This window comes from Lytechinus variegatus, chromosome 12 (genome assembly GCF_018143015.1).
Source record: "Lytechinus variegatus isolate NC3 chromosome 12, Lvar_3.0, whole genome shotgun sequence".
Lineage (NCBI taxonomy): Eukaryota > Metazoa > Echinodermata > Echinoidea > Temnopleuroida > Toxopneustidae > Lytechinus > Lytechinus variegatus.
Window position 1 is genome coordinate 13,286,355 of NC_054751.1, and position 21,679 is coordinate 13,308,033.

The following is a 21,679-nucleotide window of genomic DNA, read 5'->3' on the forward strand; positions in this document are numbered from 1 at the left end:
AGGAAAGTGAGAGGGAAATTTATAAAAACAAGTAATGCGAGGAAAAATGACAAGAAAAGGAGAGAAAGGAGAAGAAGTGAAAACACGCAGCTGAGTGCGCTCACGATATGTAAGTTGAACACCCCTGCACCGCAATGTAGCAGCCCGCCACTATACACGTAGATTGCCTGCACGATGCGAAGACAGCGGCGCGTATTAGTGACTGTGCGTTAAACGTCCCATTTCTATGCCTTATAAAAGGAGCGTTTTTTGTACACAACAAATTGATATGTTACTCTTATGTACAAGTTTCATGAATCAGATCCATAAACTTTCAAAGTTATGGTAATTCAACAGATACACCCAATTCGGCCAAAGTTCATTGACCTTTGACCTTGGACATGTGACCTGAAATGCGCACAGAATGTTCAGTGATACTTGATTACTCTAATGTCCACGTTTAACAAACTAGACCAATAAACTTTCAAAGTTATGATGGTAATTGAACAGATACCTCTGATTCGGCCAAAGTTCATTGACCCTAAATGACCTTTGACCTTAATCATGAGACCTGAAACTTGCACTAAATGTTCAGTGATGCTTGATTACTATTATGTCTAAGTTTCATGAATCAGATCCATAAACTTTCAAAGTTATGATGGGAATTCAACAGATACCCCCAATTCGGCCAAAGTTCATTGACCCTAAATGACCTTTGACCTTGGTCATGTGACGTGAAACGCATGAAGGATGTTCAATGATACTTGATTAACCTTATGTCCAAGTTTCATGAACTAGGTCCATTCTAAGTTATGATGACATTTCAAAAACTTAACCTCAGGTTAAGATTTTGATGTTGATTCCTCCAACATGGTCTAAGTTCATTGACCCTAAATGACCTTTGACCTTGGTCATGTGACATGAAACTCTAATAGGATGTTTAGTAATACTTGATTAACCTAATGGTCAAGTTTCATGAATTAGGTTCATATACTTTCTAAGTTATGATGTCATTTAAAAAACTTAACCTCAGGTTAAGATTTGATGTTGACGCCGCCGCCGCCGTCGGAAAAGCGGCGCCTATAGTCTCACTTTGCTTCGCAGGTGAGACAAAAACAAATATGGTATAGTTGTGTAATGAGTTTGTTTACAGCATTATATAGGTTTTTACATTTTAGTTGACAGTTGACACCATATTTGTTGGTGGGTGCTTGGCACAGAATACCCTAATCATATGGATTATAATTGGTTCAAGCAGTTTTAATTTAATTATTGACGATGAGGATAAATGTATGCAAGTACCTTGAAATACCGGTATGTTATTGCATAATTGGATAATATTGATCTCAATTTGTTGTTTTTGTATATTGGGAAATGTAACATTGTCAATGTCAATATCTTATTAAATGGTAAAAATATTATGTTAGCATATCAATCAAATAAATGCCTAAGGTACTGCTGGTATTTCAATACAGCTAGGTATTCTTAATAAAATAAAAAAAATCCTAAAATTGTTATGGTTTGCTTCGTAAATACATTGGCAGCTACAGGCAAACTTGAATTACAAAGACCTATTTTAAAACAAAATTAATTTGATATCCCTGGCACCATGAATACATTTATTCCTTCAAACAGGAGTAAACACAACTGCTATTAAAGGACAACAATTTGTTGTTTTCTTTGCTTTTCCATCATTTCTAAAATGATAAACCAACGTTTGATCCATCGTGAGACAACTTATTACTATTCTTCTACTCAATCCATCGCCAGGATGAACCTCTTCCACAACATGATATACTATTTATTTGAATTTAAAATCCTGTAAAGATCAGCTCATAATTTGCTGATTTGACCCTCAAAGGGGACCATGATATTTGATAGAGGTATTCTATTTTCATCTGGTATTCTTAGAGGCCTCTGATCTCCATTCAGATCTACGAAGACATGAACACACTGTCCTACTGAGGCCGCCATTTCCTTGAAACCATCAAAGCCAGCCAAATCATTCTTTTCTATCAGATGACCACCTACTGATAATGCCTTGGTGACTTCTTTGCTCGCCTCTTTCTCCGCAAAGATTCCAACTGTGTAAGTCACACTGGAGTTTCCAAGTTTGGTGACAGCCATGCCAGCCAGGATGACCTCAGGAAAATTGAGTGGTTGCCGATACGAGCATCTGGTATCAACCATGAACCCAACTATATTCGGCTCATTTGGATTCTTTTTTGAGTGCCTGACTCCACAGTATTTACTCAGGTACTCATTAATGACCGTATCACAGTAGGAGTAGTAGACTGCATTATTCACATGACCAAACATATCAGCATCTCGAAACCTCGTCTGGATCGGAAGAAAATATTTGTAAAATCCTTGTTGCCATGGTGATAGCTCTGTCCCACCTCCTGCCTTAGAGTCACTCATTGTACGTCTGCTAGCCCTGACAAAGTTTGAGGGTTCAATTTGGTAGCGCTGACCTTGAAGGCAAACACTTGTGATCAAGGCTGGGTTGCACTTCTTCAATGGTGAATGGAATTTAAAAGCGCTTAACATCTTGGTCTGTAATTCCTTAGTCTCAAAAATCTTGGTCTCAATGTGTCACACCTGTAGATTTTTTTTTTTTTTGGGGGGGGGGGTAAAGGGAAGATAAATAGATACATTAAGCCATTGGCAAGGAAGTTGCGGGTCTAAACCTGAAGGTCATGAATTATTGGGATTTACTACAGGCTTTATTTCAAGTCCTCCTTTTTCATTTCTTATTTTATTACCAAGGCCTAATTGTAATCAACCATTTGTATTTATTCTAAGTTGCTTTTGCATGCTTTCATTTTAAATTATTGATGTATATATTTGATTTGATGTACATATTTTTGTACTCATTGTGTTAGAAATGAAATGAAGAAATGGATTGAACTGAACTGATTAAAATTTGTCTCCAAGCTGTTAATGCTATAGATTTCAAACAAATATGCCTAAAAACATTTTTAAGAATTAATATGCTGTAAAGTGCTCTGGGCCATTCTGGGAAAAGCGCTATATAAAAATTTGCTAATATTATTATTATAAGAATTCCAACAAAGAAAATAAAATCAAGTAATAAGTTTTTTCCAACAATAGAACAAGGGTTACACAAGCAACTGTTGTGTGAAGGCAGCCGTCGATCAGCTTTGATCATGAAGGCACTCCGATAGCCAAGTCGTTATGACAATAATGGATTTTGGACTAGGCCTTATTCCTTAAATTTCTTCAATTTCACTAAAGATGTCACTTATCAGGAGCCTTCTAAATAACAGCAGCTATTCAATAGATCATTAGATCTATAGGACTTCAACTTCCTGGTTGAGGTGAGGCTGTTCTGAGTGGGATAGAGAATCGAGATTTTGAAATTAGGGGGATAACCATTTACTCTAAATAATCCATGGGATGTTTCTTCTTAAAATAGGTGACCTAGTCCTACCTTAAACATGTAAAAAGAGGAAGCAGCAATTATTTTTTATCGGAAGGGGAGCGAATGGGAAAGATGACCTTAAGTCGATAAGATTAAGTCGATATTGCAAATATACTATAGTAGTCCATTTATATCGTCTCCAAAGACTGTGGTGATTTTTTTTTTCTGACTTAATAAACCAATGCCATTGGGAGTAGCATACACTATTAACACTCAAATCGTACTTGGCCTACACCAACATATGACGGAATAAGTCACAACTCATTGCTGATGGTATATCTCGATCTAACTTTACCTCTCTAAATTTGTCATAACATTTTCCATCTTTTTTCAATTTTCATGGAGGGGACATATGGTATATTCTATCATAGTCTTCATGGTCTTGCCTATATATTTTAACCACAAATAAGAATGGGAATATTGTTCAATGTAAATAAAAGGTGCCATTTGAAAAAAAAACTTGTAAATTTAATTAGAATAGTAATGTTGTACTTCTCTAAATCAATTATTGATGAAAGTCTTTTTGATAATAATACCAGAGTCAATTACTAGAAGTGGCAGGGTGGTTAAACAACCAGTGCATTTGTGTTACACACAGCAAAATATTAGTTTATAGTGGGTGTTAATGTTGTTTTATAACCCTTTGCAACATATATTTTTACAATGCAAACAGTTGTATTCATTAATCGCTAGAGGGTATTAATTTGTCTCGCAATCTACTATGGTCAATAAGTTGTATTCATTGTTTGTTCATTTCCATTTTTATATGCATACTCATTATTGTAAATATGTTCATTTTTATATGCATTTTCATTATTGTAAATATGTTCATTTTTATTTGCATATGCATATTCATTGTAAATATGTTCTTGTTGAGACTCTCATACTTCTGATCGGGGGTTGATAGAGTTTAATTAAATCTTTTCTTATCTTAAGAATAGGGCATTAAAAAATCACAATGTCACTCTGTGCTCAGGGTAATTCAGGCTTTGATCTACCAAATAATAGTAGCTTCGTGCCATACACGCCATGCTCTAACCATGGACCTAGTATGCTCTAATTTGGGCGTATCTTGGGCACAATTTTTTTTCCTTTTCTATTTGATATTTAGAATCTACCGGCAGCGATCCCCAGTCAGACTAACAAACAAACTGGATCCTGCATCGAATTTTAATTTTTCTTCCTTAGTTTCCACATCCAAAATAGTACGGCAAAAGCAACAAAGGTTTCTGCAATCTATATTCGTCAATTTGAATGTTACAGGTGAGATAAATAGACTTCGAAATGTAAATAAAATAACGTAATGCCATAGTTGCAATTGAATAGCGCGCGGCAGAACTGCGACTCGCTTCTCGTGCATTCTCGCCTAGGCCTACCCCTCTCGGGCCGGCCTGGCCGACCGAACAATTATCGCATGCATGTGCACGCGTGAAAACGGGCACGGAATGGTCGTCCACAGTACAATCAACCCAAAATCGTCAAAAAATAGGGGGAAAACCATGATAGATTCATTTGTTTGGTCGCCGAAGCTTACCGAACGTTTCTAAGCTAGCTATGCTTCTTTCCAAATCATGCAAATCTGTAATGATGTCTTGATCTTGACTTTGCTGAATTCTGAAGAAGGCTGAGAAAGTTCTTCTGCTGTTCTAGCAGAAGGGGGAGCTGTTAAAAAATCTGCTAATTGCTAAAAAGATCTGATTTGAAAAATGTCTTGTTTTTAATTTTCATGATTTTGTCTAATAATTGATCTGCCATATTTATTTAGGCCTACACAGTGTAGATCTCGATCTAGACATTTGTATTATTACTAGTCTAGACCTATTATAAATAGATCTAGATTAATTAGGCTAGATGAATTTTATTTCCACCTAGGCCCACTTGTTCACTGCTACCACCCTGCCTGTGGTGAATCTACAGGTAGGACTATGGTATGCCAATGTTGTACAGAGCACACACTTCTAAAAAATCATTAAAATATCACTTTTGTGACCAAAATTACTAATTTTCATACATTTGCAATCTATTTTTCATTAGTAACTTGGGAATAATTTTTGTATTCACCAGAGCGCTCAAAAACTTGAATTTTGGGCATATTTTTGTGTACGCCCTCTATTGGTGGAAAGTAATATGGCAAGAAAATTTTCATTTTTTGATCTCTATTTTTAATTAAGAAAAAAATGATTTAAAGAATCAAATTGAAATAAGAGCCAAGTAGTATGAATAATAGGTGTAATGAAAACTGTCAGTGTAAAAAAAAACAAGCATTTGCCCCAAAGAAAAGAGAAAATATGCCAAACATTGCCACCCTTATTTTGCCACACATGGAGATATACCTGAGAACAAGGTTATATTATATTATAACCTTGTTCATTGAATGAGTGCCTAGGCCTATATTTTTAGTCTAGACCACTTGTTCACTGCTACCACCCTGCCTGTGGGGAATCTACAGGTAGGACTATGGCATGCCAATGTTGTACAGAGCACACACTTCTAAAAAATCATTAAAATATCACTTTTGTGACCAAAATTACTAATTTTCATACAGTTGCAATTTATTTTTCATTAGTAACTTGGGAATAATATTTGTATTCACCAGAGTGCTCAAAAACTTAAATTTTGGGCATATTTTTTTGTACGCCCTCTATTGGTGGAAAGTAATATGGCAAGAAAATTTTCATTTTTTGATCTCTATTTTTAATTAAAAAAATAATTTAAAGAATCAAATTTAAATAAGAGTCAAGTTTTATGAATAATAGGTGTCATGGAAAATGTCAGTGTAAAAAATCAAGCATTTGCCCCAAAGAAAAAGAGAAAATAAGCCAAACATTGCCACCCTTATTTTGCCACACATGGAGATATAAGTGAGAACATGGTCTAGACTCTAACATTAGTCTAGTGAGTGAGTGACATGTGGGGGGGAGGGTTATTTTTATTTGGCAACCAGTCATTTTGACTATTTTTGCCATCATAGATATATTTTTATTCATGTTTGTTTTCTTTAAAAAAGAAGAAACTATATTAGGGGTCATTACTATTCAACTCTTTCTACCCCCCCCCCCCCCCTCTGTATTTGGGCTGGAGATGGACTCACAAACCAATACTACTTGAATAATTAATTGATTTATATATCTGCAATTGTACTCATTCTACTTTCTTTGAAATAACGTATACAGCATTTTGTATGTGTATGCAATCCCACGGTATTGTAAGTCTATTCATTCTGTGTATGTGCATATGTATTGTAATTTTTCATTTCATTTCATTTATTTTCCACAAATCAATCAAAATACAAAGAAAAACACACAACTCATTCCGAAATAGTATGCATAATTACAATATAAAAGCAGATTCTAAGTGGATGGACCTAAAGTAAAGCAAAAGCTTGTTGTGGATAGGCCCTTAACAAATAATTTATGTGTAATCATTGATAGCTACAAATAATTATAGAAAAAATAGAGCTGAGCTCGGAGAAAGTTAACCCGATGTGAAAGGAATTTCCTTCACAGGACAATAAATACATCCAATTCAATATATATCTTCAAGAAATATATTTCTTGTTATTTTCTTTTCTCTTCTCTTTTTTTCCATTTCTTTTTTTTGTTAGGGAACCTGCAAGGATTTATAGTCAAGTAGGGTGTCTCAGAAATTTAAATTAATTGAAAACCAGGGTTTTTACTGAAAATATGCTGGTATATATACTAGTATGCAAGTAAACCTTGGATGGAGATGACAGAGAAAGAAATTACGAAAATCAGCTCTCCAATCCTACACATGTACAGGAGTATGGGGATACGTCTGTTCACAACGTCAGTGAAGTCTTGATCTTTCCCTGAGACAAAACACCTTTAAATCCTAGATCTATGCAGGCTAAGGCCTCTTAATTATGATTTTTTTTTTCCACAAGACTTAGTCTAGATTTACCTCTAACTAAAAAGTCAAGGATTTTCAGAGTGAAGATTGTGGTCGATCTGAAAACATTAATTAAACTTAAAGGCAGGTCCGTGCACCCGAACAGAAAGTGGATTAAAATAAAACAGGAATACATGTATCAAACAAGTATAATTAATAATGCTGAAAAATCTTTTATATTTTGCTGACTTTTACAAAAGAATGCACAACTCAAAAGATGTGCAAATTAGGGTACTGTACTATCGTCACCCATAATAATAGTCTAAAGAATTTTTTTTTTTTTCATTTTTTTCAGAATTTAGGAATCACAATAAGTTAATGTCAATACTACATTTTCAATGAAAAATCAAACCTTGTTTCACCTTGTTTTTACAAGGGAAAAATAAAGTTCATGGATAGTGAGTTGGTGACATCAGTTACTTCATGGATACCGACTTGGATTTGTATTTGAAATTAAGCAAAATTTTCAAACTTCATAACCTTCTTTTGAAAGAATTTGTTAGCATTATAGGGCCTACTACATGGAGTTTAATATTTCTCTTTTTGTTGAACCAACTACTGCTGCCCAGGGCGTACTTGCCTTCTAAAGGAAACCATAAGTTCAAATCCAAGGAGGGAATCAATCTGTGAAGAAAGAAGAGTAAAATGAGAGAATACATTATATAAAAAATCTTCCTGTATGAAGTTGCCATAACTGGGGGCCGTTTCATAAAGCTGTTCGTAAGTTACGAGCGACTTTAAGAACGACTGGTAAACCTTACGCCCTAAACCATCGCCAATGGTGTACAGCATTTACCAAAAGAAAGGATCACTAGTCGTTCTTAAAGTTGCTCTTATCTTACGAACAGCTTTATGAAACAGCCAGCTGAAGTGTTCACATGTAGGCCTAATTGCACATTTTTTATTAGGAAAGGACACTTTGCGTGCGCAATCATACATCTGGGTATATTGCTCTTTAATAAGATTGATTGGTATAGAAAAAGCATAATTACACTTTTAAATCATTAATTAGTTAGAATTTTAATCTTAACCTATCATTATGAATTACCAAGAAAAGTTAATGATAGCATGATGGATGGTGGGTGTGGTCCATCAACGTGCTCCTGATCATCCTCCAGACCTCCACCCCACACATGTTGCTAATTAAGCCCTGGTTAAGAGGGGAAACAACATTACTTTTAAAATCTTTTTTATATGACTGAATTGCTCTCATCAAAAGCTTTATTTTGACACCAAATTCAACATTATATCTTGCATATATCAGTAGAGAAAATTAAAGGAATATACACTGTACCCCAAAACAACTCCACCTATTTAACGGCCCGTTTTAAAATGCATGGCCATGAATCTCACAAACCTGAAGTTTAATATGCACTGAAATACAAGTTCTTTTTTTGTTATCTATCATTTATTGTCATTTTTGTATTTCCAGACCTGATACCTGCAGAACATAAATAAAATGGCTGAACAGAACAGAAGACTTAGTGGAGGAGGAGATGAAGCTGACCTCAACGAGAGGCGTGGACTAAGAAGAGATTACAGAGAATTGATTGCTGAAACAAACAGTAAGCACTCTATACTGTGTGTGACAATCATGACCAGCACTTGAAATGCAATACATATATCTTTCACTGAAAACTCAAAGAAGAAACGAGGGGTTTTCTCATGAAATTTTGATTAATATCCTCGCAATAATTAAATATGATTAGAAAGAGGACTGAGACAAATAAGTGCAGCATAGTGTGCCATTCCTGCATTAATGGTAATATAGGATTTCACACCCAAAAATGCAACCTCGTACAAATTACTAATGTGTATATTAATGATCAGTTCATTTCCTTTATTCAAGGAAATTCATTACGGGTATCCACTCTTACCATTAAAATATACAGTATGTAAAGCATCAATAGATAAAAAACATAGTATGTTACTAATCTGTAACAACAAGATGACTTTGCAAAAAATGAAAGATAGTAACCTTTATGATTTTGCTATTCATTTTTATCTATATTATTATATCCATATATTTTTCAACTTATGAAAATCAATCGATTTCCAATTTGAGAAATTAGCTATAAATATTCTCTTGATTCTTCTGAAGTATACCTCTAATAATGCGTAATTGATATACTTCACAACTTTTTTATCATGTGGGAGTTTAAACTTCAACAAGAAACAAAATTTTCAATTATTCAATACTTCAAAATAAGGAAGAATTGGTCAGTTGCTATTGATATATTATGTGTATTGAACGTATGGAATTAAGTTTTTTGTACAATTTTTTATGTAATGATTTATTCTTTTAAGAAATCTACATTTTGGGCTAACAATATTAAAATCGAATGAATGCATTAATAAATGCTTTGTCCTGTATTCTGAAGTCTGTTTTAACTTCAATGGACATGGTCATACTCTATGCTAACATTAAGGGTAGCTGAAAATGCCACAATCGTAATAACATTGAATGTTTTTATGTTCACCGTTTGTTTGTTGTTGTTTCTTTCTTCTGGCTATAATGGCTTAGAGAACTACACATAATTTATTTTTTACCTCCAGACAGTTCCGAATTATCTGAATAATCTATGAGCTGACTGGAGTTTAATCCAAGTTCAGTCCCAATCATTTCAAGGGCAAGGCTGTATTCATTTATTCTTTTCTTTTAGCCTCATGGGTTACATAATGGATATGAGACTCAATCCTTATTTTGTTTAATTTTTCAGGAGAAAGTTCCGAGCTTGTTAGACCTGAATCTGATGGCCTGAGTGGGCTATTGGACCGCGGTGATGAATTATTTAGTCATGGTAAGTCATTATACTGGCATTGCAATATGTCAATTCCTACATGTAGTATACTACCCACATGGGAAATACAACATACCAAGACAAAGTAAAGGAGGTTTAACCCTAAATAGACTGGGCTATTTCGACGCCTATGAAGACGGGGGGGGGCTGATTCAGCCCCCCCCCTTATGATCTCGGCCGTCGATCTCGCGATCACGACGAAAATTGGCACACGCGTTACCCATGGCATTATATACAAAACTATACATCAAATTCTGCAAAAAATCTCATGTTTCATTAATTATGCTAATTTATGCGTAAAATCAGAAGTTTGCTCTAGATAATTAATAAAATAATGCCCCTGAAAGGCTAATTTTTGTTTCACTTACTCTAGATAGGCATCTGATCAAATTTATTTAAAAAAAAATTCAACATCACATTTATTTACTTATGTATTCTATTGTTTTCTAAATTTCTTATGTATTTCTTTGTTTTTCAACTTTTTGTTTTTTATTGTTTTTTTCAATGGAAATTGTCGGGGACTTTATTTGACCATAAAAAAGAAAAAAATTAATTGATTTTAAGCAGTAAAAGGAAAAATAATAATACATTTATGAATTTTGGCTAAAAACACTATTTGCATTGGATTTGTACACAAATTCACGTTTTTGAGTAATTTTGGGTCTGCATGCACGTACGAATGTTGTGTAATTTCCGAACCGCGTACCGGGGGTCACAATTTTGGTCTCAAAAGTTGCGCGAGACTTGAAAGTAAAAAGTCAGCGAGCGACGTGGTCAAAAAAATTTGCGCGGCAGATTTATCGCGAAAAATGTTGAGGGGGGGGGGCTGAATCAGCCCCCCCCCAGTCTTTTTAGGGTTAAGGTTTACTGTACAATTAGTCATGCAAAGACTGTTCAGATAGTGGAATGAAAATTTGTTGAGAACTGAAATGAATGAGTCTTAGAGAGATTTGAAAGGCGAAAAAAAAATAGATGAAATTGGAAAAAATTCTCAAAGGTAAAAAATTCTTGATAAGGTAAAATCCTCAACACCACTGGAAAGTCACCAGAAAAGATATATTTACTTTGAACAGATGAATTGATGAGCGACAAGATGAAGAGGCTTGATGTTCCAAGCAGCTTTACTGACGCTAATCAGGCATGAGTACGATCAGTTTTCAACCATTACTCAAATCAACTTTTGGTCATTAAACAAAGGAATATTTAGAAGAGTACTATTCAATTTGTTTGTATTTACATCCCTAAATTTTTGTTGTTTACTCAGTCATTAGACTGGCTAACAGAGCCCCAACCTTAGAAGCTGCCTTAGATGCTCAGTTCTTGAGAACAGCTGCCAGCCTTGGCTACCAGAAAGCCAAGAAACTCCATGTCGACAACAAGTTTGACCCTAAGGTCTTTGTTCAAAAGCTGGTAAGGTTTTAATTTTGATGTATTTGTGGGAGGATTTCTTCCATAAAAAAGTGTCATCTACTTAATTAGAGCAATTTTCCTTTGTTGTAGTTTGGTTAAGTATGAATTTTACCAGAAAATGCATTTTAAATGAATTAAGAAACCTGGGTCATGTCTTAGAAAGACTTGTTTTAATGAAAATATCCAACTTCTGTAACAAGTTTACAAAGAGTCAATAAATTCAAATTTTTTTCAGTAGCTTCAAACTGTTTTTGCAAATTTGTTTACTATAATAGGTCTCTGGTCATTTTTAGAGAGAACAACTATAAAAGATTATGTGATTGTTGAAACTTACTTTTATAAAATCAATTTTGTATGTATAGGAAAAGTACTAGTTAAGTATAGACATCAAAAATCTTTCATGGTGACACTTCACCTAAGTCGCAGGTAAAAATATAAAACATCCCTGAAAAGCATGACAAAAATAATTTCCTTTTAACATTGTATATGACTAGTACATGTACCTTATATGAATAAGTATAGAGATAAAGAGTCTACAAAATTGACAAAGTTGACATTTTTTATATATGTCATGTCAGTCGCAATGGAATTTGTTTTCTCAAACCCGACTAGCTGAGAAAGCTTGGGTGGTTTGATTTTTCATACTCGCTAATCCACTACCACTGAATACCAGTAAGCTTATTTCACACTTGATTCTTTAACAGATAACTTTCATGGACTGTAGAAGACTTGGTAATGATATTGAGATAGAAGAAGAACATTGGATTAATTTAGGCAGAGCTGCAACACCAGCATTCCGCAATGCAACCAGCTTTCAGTTCCTGTAAGTTAACCTACAATTATCAAAGTTGGTTGTAAGAACCACTTTATAATAATTATAATTATAATAAAATATAATAATAAATGAGAAACGTCAACCAAAGTATTCCAGGTTTCGGTCCTTGGATCAGAACTCAGTGGATTGATCAATATCTTTTGGAAAGTATTCAAACATTCATTATTACATGTAATATACAAGATCTTTGGCAATTATTAGGTATACATGTACTAAGTAAAAATTAGTGGTTTAGGGGGTTTGAATTGGAGACAAGACAGCAGCTGGGAACAGCTGCTGCTGGATTACCAGTGTGAATAGCCGACACTGCGTAAATATGGAACTTCTTGGTAAGATCCTTGTGGATCAATTAATCACAGGATGTGGTGATTGTTTTTGACTGAAAACCACTGCTCAACCTCAACTAATACACACCTTATTCATGCTGTAATCTACTACCATTCTCCAACTTATGCACTGCTATTCCTTACACAAAAAATGCATGGAAGAATTGTGTTTAAACTTCAAAACCACTATTTTTTCTGTACCATGACGCAAAACAAATAGATTTTTGTACACCAAGTGAACACTTTAAATCTGTTAGGGGTGATGGATAAGTTTGGTCCTCTAGATCTCTTTGCTTGTTTGGCAGCATTTCTTTACATCCCTAGGGGCCTCCTGGTCAATACTGGAACCATTCCTTATTAGCAAGACATATTTTTTTGAATGCTTGAACATGAATTGAAGTATTTTCTGTAGTGTTAAGACAAGCGATATCTTTGATGATAATTGATTGACTGATATGACACAGAGAGCCTAGTCTTATGGCAAATATTGTATCCCCCTATTTCAGGCTTGGTGCCTTCGAACGTGAACCGCCTCGAAAAATCCAGAGAAACAAAGATAAAAATGCTGAAGAACAGGCTGGCCCTACAACAGTTGCCAAACAGGTAAGTAATAATCATTGTAGTTTCCATCAGAACTAGACTAATTTGATTCTGATGGAATAAGAGGTATTTGATACAATATGATCAACAATCTCTGAAAGCATTAGACAAAGTGGAAGTCGTTTATTGGAGAAAGCAACAAAATCATTGAGGCTTGCTATTCACCATGCCCAAGGGTGTGTAAGTAAGCACAAGTCGCCAGCTACAAATGGTACGGAGGTTCAGTTGATATCAAGGAAAAATTGCCTTTGGGGTATTTTATTTCAAACTTAATCATATGGGTGAATGTAAGGAGGAAAATGTCTGAAATGATTGCGTACCAGACTGATAACCAAAATCCAGGGGTGCATATCATGATTTTTTTTTCAGTGATTTTCATTGACTTACTGTCTTTCAGCCAATCAGATGCAAGGATTTGCAGTAGCTTAAACATCTGTTGGTGAAAAATCTGTGGCAAAATTTTTCATGAAATGCTCCCAAGATGCTTTATGCTCTCCTTTTTTCTTGAAAGGTCAAAGACAAGGATAAGACTCCAACTGAGGTAACTTCAGAGGAGGTTGAGAAGTTGGTGGCCATTCTGCGGCAAGTCTGTGTTAGTAGTGACGGATCATATGAACCTATCTCTTACTTCGATTTGGTCATCAATCCCAAATCATTCAGCCAAACTGTGGAAAACATTTTCCACTTATCCTTTTTGCTGAAGGTATGTCTATTCAGTGTCTTACCTGTTTTGTACTCCTATAACATATTTCTCTTGAAATAAAGATAATGAATGGCTCTGATAAAACTAGAATGTTGTTTTTGCTTGGTTTCCAATTGGAAGATACATGGAAGAAATAAATCTTTGATTGAAGAAAGGTTAGGGGCGATATTCTGATCAAAGACTTAATATAATTATAAATTACATTTTCAATCACTGGTTTAAAGTCTGTCAATAGCTTGGGTTCAGTCTCCTAAATTGTACCAGATTATCAAGTTCTTTTACCTGAAAACCTTATGCCTAAATGGTTTTGGTAGTGATGGTGCTTTCAATATTTAACTACTCTGTCAGCTGGAATGAAACCAATTTTTTACTACAATATTTGTTTATTGATTGAGTATATATTCACTATTTATTCAAGCAAATTGATCCAGAAGTGGCTAAATTGTATTTGAAAAATATTGAATGTTGTATTTGCTAAAGTTCAAAGTGGGGTGAAGATATTTTTTATTATCATTTTCTTTCTGTAATTTGCTCTAAAGCACCTGAGCATGTAATTAAGATGGAAAGTGTGCTATACAAATGTGTTATTATTGAAATATATACCAGTCAGTGTATGGAACTCTGTTTTTGTCATTCAATGCATATACATGTACCCCCCCCTTCAGGATGGCCATGCTAAAGTGTACTTGGACGATGATGATCTTCCAGTCATAGTTCCTTGTATGCCATTCAATGAAGACCAAGGAAATGGACGAGTTGTCAAGAAGCAGGTCCTGGTCTCAATTGACATGGACCAATGGAAAGTAAGTACCTAGCCCCAGTCCTATTCCAGAGTTGCCAATTGACTCTCCATTATTCACTCAATCCATACAGCTGACATTTCTCAGACATTTTGAGTCTTTTTGTTTTGTACATCATGCAATTGATCAGCTGGGTTATTTCCGAAGGCAGTGTGGACAACCATAAACTTATGACAAGATATTTTGAATATCAAATATAAATGACAAAACTTTTTTTCTTTTTCTTGAGTCTCGTACCAGTGAAAATCATTTCATGAAAGTTGAATGCTTGGCTATATCTTTAAAATCATAGAAATTTCTGTCCAAGCCAGACATATTTTATAATAATATTGATAGTATGGTTCATTTATATAGTGCAATTACTATAATTGCATATACTCTACTGTGCTTGATACTTGGTATCATATTATTCACCCCGGCTAAAGCTGTGCCGCCATATTGGCATTTCCATTTCTTCCATTAAGAGCCTTCAAGTAGTAAAAAAGAGAGTAAAATCTTAATGTAGCATCTAATGAGCGATCACCAAACCTTTAAGAACATCAAAACGAAATTTATATTAATATAATATATAGCATTTATCAGGCGCCAATTTATCTAGTTTCCTATTTAATGGCGCACTATATATTACGCCGGCTGTAGCTCCACCTGCTAAAGGCGCTTGGTGCATTTAAGGAATTAATCCTCCCGTACCCATTTATTTCACCTGGGTTGAGTGCAGCACAATGTTCATAAAGTTCTTGCTGAATGTAAACGCGCAATGGCTGAGATGCGAACCCATGTCCCTTTCATGGAAATATGAAATTCGTGACTACTAGACCACGACGCCCCCGTCTATAAAACAAATACCCCCAGAATACAATTTATTCTGATTCATCATTTAATGATTCCCTAATATCTGTTGAAAATTGATGATTGTCAATGTTTTCTTTCTTCATGGCAGGAACTTATCGAAGTGTTTGATATCACCGAACCTCTCATTCCGACAAGACATGAAACCAAGCAAAGCAATGGGCATCGGTAGTTTCTACTTCAGCCCAGTGAGAACTTTTCTGTGAAATGGATTTTGCAGACGACACCTAGATGCAATGACTACTGCTTTTATGCCTTGAAGGAAAGACTGTTTTCATGAAGCCTGGAAGCTTGTGTTTTTTTGTAATACCTGCTATGAAACCTAATTGGCATGCTAGATCAACATCGTACAGCTTGCTTTTCAGATGACCTTCTTCAGCAGAGTACAAGGTTGTCTGTGCAAATGAAAATGAAGTGGATGCTTATTAGCAATGTCTGTTACATTGATGCTTACTGTGGAGTATTCTGCATCAAGAATTCAACATTAAGTAACTGAAGCTCAAGAAACCTGCTAGGTTGGCCAGATAAACCTTATATAGTTTTAAGGTGAACTATTCCTTCTAGCAGCCTATGGGAAGATGAGTGTGGCAAAGATAGAGGCAACACATTTTTCCCATGACTTAAAAAACAAAACATGAGAGACCTATTTGGTGTGTTACCCAAATATTGGATGGAAATTCTTTAGATGGAATTTTCTTAACTGCAGCTTATTAAGAGATAAGTATGGACAGAAATGCTTTTTATCACAAGAGATAATGTTGTTCTGACTATGAAATCATGTCCTCTTCTACCTTTCATGAAGATTACATGGCTATTGGAGGCCAAAGAAAGACATTGTCAAATAGTTTTGTGGATGGATGGTAAGGGACAACATATGAGGATCTGTTAACACATTTGGGTTTACAAATGCTTGACTGTTTGTGACATGCAATAACAAAGATGTGAATGAACTTTCAGACCTTTGCTTAAATTCCAAACCTTTAAGTCTAATTTCCATTATAATTTGGACCAAAACAAGTGTGAAAACCCCAAGTCTGGTTTAGGCCCGTTTTGAAAGTCCATTTTTGATGCACGTGTACACGGCATGTTTTTCGGTCGTGTACACGTTGTAAACACTGTGAGAGCGAGTTATGTTTTCATGTTGAGACGGACCCGCATCAACATGTCATAAAAAGGGGTCTATATAGCCTAAGTCACAGTTTTAAAGCTTACCTGAGAAGTTTGAAGTATCAATCCACAAAAATTGGTGCAAATTAAAAAGTTTACTAGGCTTAGCAGCGCATTAAATTAACAAAGAATGCAAAAGAAAATCAGTGCAGAGCCCTAGCTTGGATGTTCATTTTGTATACTGTACCGTACATGCATGCACAGATCGCTGCAGAATTAAGTGTAACTGAAGTTATCGATTGATTTTCATTATTCTATTGCCAATTTGAGGAGCGTTTGTCATAGGCTTGTAGCACATGTGTACGAGCGTATAACACGTAAGTTGTATGTAGCAATGATCGCTGTCGCAATTGGTGATTCTCAAATTGGCTCTGAGTGTGATTGAGCAACACTTTCGAGACCGGAGCAGACCCATTTCGTGGTACAAACACTTGAGTCTCCAGAATGAATGTGGATTAAATCGGCGATTTTGGAAGTAAACTCACTCTAGGTTAATTGAAATATATTGACATATTAGTAATTAAAACATGTGCAGTGTCTGAGAACTAAGAATTAATGTGAGGCTGTGAGCTTGTTCACTGACTTTGTAGTCCTATGCAAGCTTTATGAAGATGCTACCGTGTACACGGTGATGGAATTTAGTGCACGTGCACTGACTTGACCGTGCGTGTACACGTGTACCCGAAACGGGCCTAGTCTGGTTTTACTTAGACCGTGGTGTAACCCTGTGCTAAAATTATGGGAATTCAAAAAATGTAAAATTTTGTCTACATTGTATGGTTCTTACATGTACATGTATGTTTATTGTGCTTTTTCCTAACACTTAATGGTGAAGACAAATATCTTATTTTCCTCCACAGACAATTAAAAATGATTTAAAGATCTGCTACTTTGAATGAATTTTAATGTTTGATTAAATCCACAGTTCTGGGCGTTGGATCTTGTGATCACGCAAAATCAGTACGTAGTTTGCATGGAACATCTTTTTTAAAGTTTAATTTACTGTTAGGCTATATCAATTATCATGTAATATCCACATAATCTATTGCTTAGTTCTTATAAACTCTTTATGAGAATTTTTTTTTAATTTATTAAATGTGGAAAAGGAATAGATTAAGTTGAAATCAGACAATCTCGGCATTAGACTACATGATATGTATCCAACGTGAATATTAGGCCAAGTGGAAATTGGACCAAATTGATATGGAGCATTGTGGCCCAGTGGATTAGTCTTCTGACTTTGAAACAGAAGGTCGTGGGTTCAAATCCCAGCCATGGTGTAATTTCCTTCAGCAAGAATTTTATACACATTGTGCTGCACTCAACCCAGGTAAGGTGAATGGGTGCCCGGCAGGATTAATTCCTTGAATGCACCTTGCCCTGAAAAGCAGCTTGAGCTATTAAAAGCCGGGGTAATAATAATAATAAACACTGCGCCTCGGAATAGATTATTTCTAGATAGATGGCGCTATATAAATGCCTATCATTAGAAGTATATAACAGTGTTAGACAATCTGATAAATAGACCATCTGTCAGTAGACCAAGTGAATACATAACAATGAACACATGCCTGCTAGGATATAACACATTAAAGGTCAAGTCCACCTCAGAAAAATTTTGATTTGAATCAAAAGAAAAAAATCAGACAAGCATAATGCTGAAAATTTCATCAAAATCAGATGTAAAATAAGAAAGTTACGACATTTTAAAGTTTCGCTTCTTTTTCACAAAATAGCTATATATGCACAATTTAGTCACATGCAAATGAGAGAATCGATGATATCCCTCACTCACTTCTTTTGTTTTTTATTGTTTGAATCATACAATATTTCAATATTTACAGATTTGACAATAAAGACCAACTTGACTGAGCCATAAAATATTAAATAATAGTGATTTAACATGTTCAGGGCAAAATAAAACTTTGTTTCACAGGAAATGAGGAGAAAATAAGAATTTTTCATATTTCATATAAAAGAATACAAAAGAAATAGTGAGTGTGTGATGTCATCAGTTCCCTCATTTGCATACCGACCAGGATGTGAATATACCTATTTTGTAAAATTAAGCAAAACTTTAAAAATGTCAAAACTTTCTAATTTTCCATCCGATTTTGATGAAATTTTCAGTGTTGTGCTTGTAGGATTTTTCTCTTTTTATTCAAATTCACTTTTGGTTGGGATGGACTTGTCCTTTAACTGAAATAGTAGCTCCAACAAAACAATATGCATAACATGAGCACTGTACCCTTATCCCACCCCTTTCGGGCGCGGCCCCAGCCGGATTAGACACAATACCATTTAGGAGGCCATATGTTTTTTAAAATAATAATAATAATAAAGGTATATTTACCCAGGGTAGCCACTTCAGTTCCGAAAACTGTTCTCCCAGCGGGCCCTGCTATTATTACCCGGCTAAGCTAGGCTACCTTCTCGGTGCACACAGCTTTTTGAGGAATTACTTCCTGCCGGTACCCATTTACCTCACCTGGGTCGAGTGCAGCACAATGTGGATAAATTTCTTGCTGAAGGAAATTACGCCATGGCTGGGATTCGAACCCACGACCCTCTGTTTCAAAGTCCGAAGACTAATCCACTAGGCCACAACGCTCCACTAAACAATACCTGACCTCCAAAAACTATTGTTTCAAACCTAGATGAATCTGGATCTACTTTATTATTGTAGCTTTGTTTAATTTACTAATAATAGTTTACATGTCTACCAGCAAAACTCTTGGGGCCATATTCTGAAGTCATGTTTAATTTAAATTCTGGTACAAAGTTATGGTTTCACTATTGATAGCCAATTGTGACATAAATCTAAAACAGTAGAGGTTCAATTGGCTAGTTCATTTGACTCTTAAAAATTAATGTCTCCGAATGGAAACTGTACTATAGTGATGCTCTATTTCCCTCTTCCTGACCAAGTACAGGAAATCAAGTGAATTTACCTAAGTTTAGTGTCTTTAGAAAACAAAAATCTGTTTGATTTATAAGAAATTTAATTTTGAAGACATAAAGGCTAGCTTATTTTTTCATGCATGAGTTATATACAAATATCTCTATCTTATGATTCGTTATAGATTATTACATGTAGCTAAAGTGTATCATGTATCTTTAAATATTGTCTTGTACTATGTTCTTCTTCAAATGACAAAACAGTACTCTTAGTGGCTTGTTCAGATGTTACATTGCAAACTCTTTCAAAAACTAAGTGAATTAAAATGAAATGGATAAGAAGAAATGAACTAAGATTAATGTGATGAAATGAATTAATGTGCTACCGATGCAGAAGATATTCTATCCATTTTGCTGCAAAAAAGGTGTACCGACTCGTCAAAATTATTCCTTTGCAAAATGTGTCAGTCTGACTCTGTTTTCCTTTTAGGGGATGCAATATTGCACTTCATCAAACATCTCAACAACTAAATAATCACTTTGATGTGGTGTGTCAAAACTGAAATTATGGCATAACTTGTGTATGTTGTGATCCAGATGGTATTTCACAAAGAATTAGGTCTGACTAAAAGTCATGCTCAAGTGCCAACTCCCACATGTTATTTTATGTGTAATGATATGTAAACTACAACTTTATTAAGGATAATTGATTCTTAGTCACCCTTTAATCTCTTTGAATCAACCACAGGTCAGCTACACATATCTCTCTGTTTACTTTTTATGTGCCTTATTATCGCCTGTAAATAAAAGATGTAAAAGTGTTATATTAGATTTAGATCATTCATAAATGTTTGTATTGAGCAATATAAACTGTTTTAAAAGAAATTGTTGGACTACTGTAAGAATGTCTATTTCACATGGATTTCCAAGGAATGAATCTTCCTATGATTCAGGGCTTTTCACAGAAGGAATTAAAGTCAATCTTAATGCTAAACTTCAATCGCACTTTGATTTTTGCTCAAATCAGGAGAATGCATTTGGAACTTGCATTTGATATATCAAATGCAAAATCAAAACTTTCAAAAGCGAACTCCTAATTGAGTTTGATAATGTTATATACTTTAGAATTATATTTGATTTTGGTATGAATGAAGAGATACCCGCCCCACCCCCCCCCCATGATGAATCGTTTGAAATTCTCACCATAATTGCTAGTCCACCCTAACATGGAATATGATCCATGAACAAATAGATAGAAATATAAGAAGCACATTTGGCCCTAGGCAAAAAATTGTGGCATGAGCCCCTTTCCCCTTAGAAAGCTGAGTTCCTCTGCTGTTTGCCCCCCCCCAAAAAAAAAATAATAATAAAATGAATAAATAATTAAATAGACAAATGAATACAAGATTGAAAATGAATAGATACAAATTAAAACTTAAAAGAAAATACTAATGAAAATAAAAATAAACAATGATAATAATAGCATAGTGCGAATGAATGAATGATGAAGGAAGGATAGAAGGAATGAGTAAAATGACTGATTTAGTGATGTACTCCCCTCGCCCTCTCATGAATGTTTCTATACATCTTAAATTGAATCGAAACCGTTCAATTCATAGGCACGCCAAACTGGTATTATCTCATTTGGCTGAAATTATAGTGAAGGCCCGGGGGGCCACTTCCATTCACGAGTGGATACCATGCGCGACCATGGGTCTCGAAAAGCACCCTAAACACGTAATTTCCATTTTCTGAAAATGCACCCCTTGACAAGTATTGGCATGTGAAACCCTACCCTTAACAAGTATTTGAAACAAAACGATACTCTTGGCAAATATTCCCTGAAATGAACCCCTAAACAAGTACAGGAATGTTTTATTGTTACGGGTCCTTCGGTCGTCGCGGTTTTACCTTATTTGGTTTAGTACGACCCCACCTTCTACACCTCGCGCAAATC

At 35.0% G+C, this 21,679-nt stretch overlaps 2 protein-coding genes across 3 annotated transcripts; one reads left to right on the forward strand and one right to left on the reverse strand.

Moving 5' to 3' along the window:
• Positions 1 to 1,025: 1,025 nt before the first annotated feature.
• Positions 1,026 to 5,036, reverse strand: LOC121425720. Its single transcript, XM_041621889.1, has 2 exons — positions 4,959 to 5,036; positions 1,026 to 2,580 (listed from the first exon to the last, which is right to left on the reverse strand). Exon 2 carries the CDS (start codon positions 2,527 to 2,529, stop codon positions 1,813 to 1,815), a length of 717 nt encoding a protein of 238 aa, XP_041477823.1. The 5' UTR covers positions 2,530 to 2,580; positions 4,959 to 5,036; the 3' UTR covers positions 1,026 to 1,812.
• LOC121425717 (non-structural maintenance of chromosomes element 4 homolog A-like) lies at positions 4,522 to 16,773 on the forward strand. 2 transcript variants are annotated; one of them, XM_041621885.1, is made up of 9 exons: positions 4,522 to 4,687; positions 8,766 to 8,898; positions 10,054 to 10,134; positions 11,399 to 11,544; positions 12,249 to 12,367; positions 13,212 to 13,308; positions 13,817 to 14,008; positions 14,674 to 14,811; positions 15,749 to 16,773. In XM_041621885.1, the coding sequence occupies exons 2-9, from the start codon at positions 8,793 to 8,795 to the stop codon at positions 15,827 to 15,829; spliced, it is 960 nt and encodes a 319-aa protein (XP_041477819.1). In that variant the 5' UTR covers positions 4,522 to 4,687; positions 8,766 to 8,792; the 3' UTR covers positions 15,830 to 16,773. The 2 variants fall into 2 exon arrangements, with proteins under 2 accessions (XP_041477819.1, XP_041477818.1); XM_041621884.1 differs by having other exon boundaries at positions 8,781 to 8,898.
• The last annotated feature ends 4,906 nt before the right edge of the window (positions 16,774 to 21,679 follow it).

Excerpts from the sequence above, each read along its gene's own strand:
- LOC121425720 (XM_041621889.1), bottom strand. The coding sequence starts at position 2,529 with ATGTTAAGCGCTTTTAAATTCCATTCACCATTGAAGAAGTGCAACCCA.
- LOC121425717 (XM_041621884.1), top strand. Across the intron at positions 8,899-10,053 it reads ATTGATTGCTGAAACAAACA|GAGAAAGTTCCGAGCTTGTT; the intron begins GTAAGCACTCTA and ends TTAATTTTTCAG. Across the intron at positions 14,009-14,673 it reads ACTTATCCTTTTTGCTGAAG|GATGGCCATGCTAAAGTGTA; the intron begins GTATGTCTATTC and ends CCCCCCCTTCAG.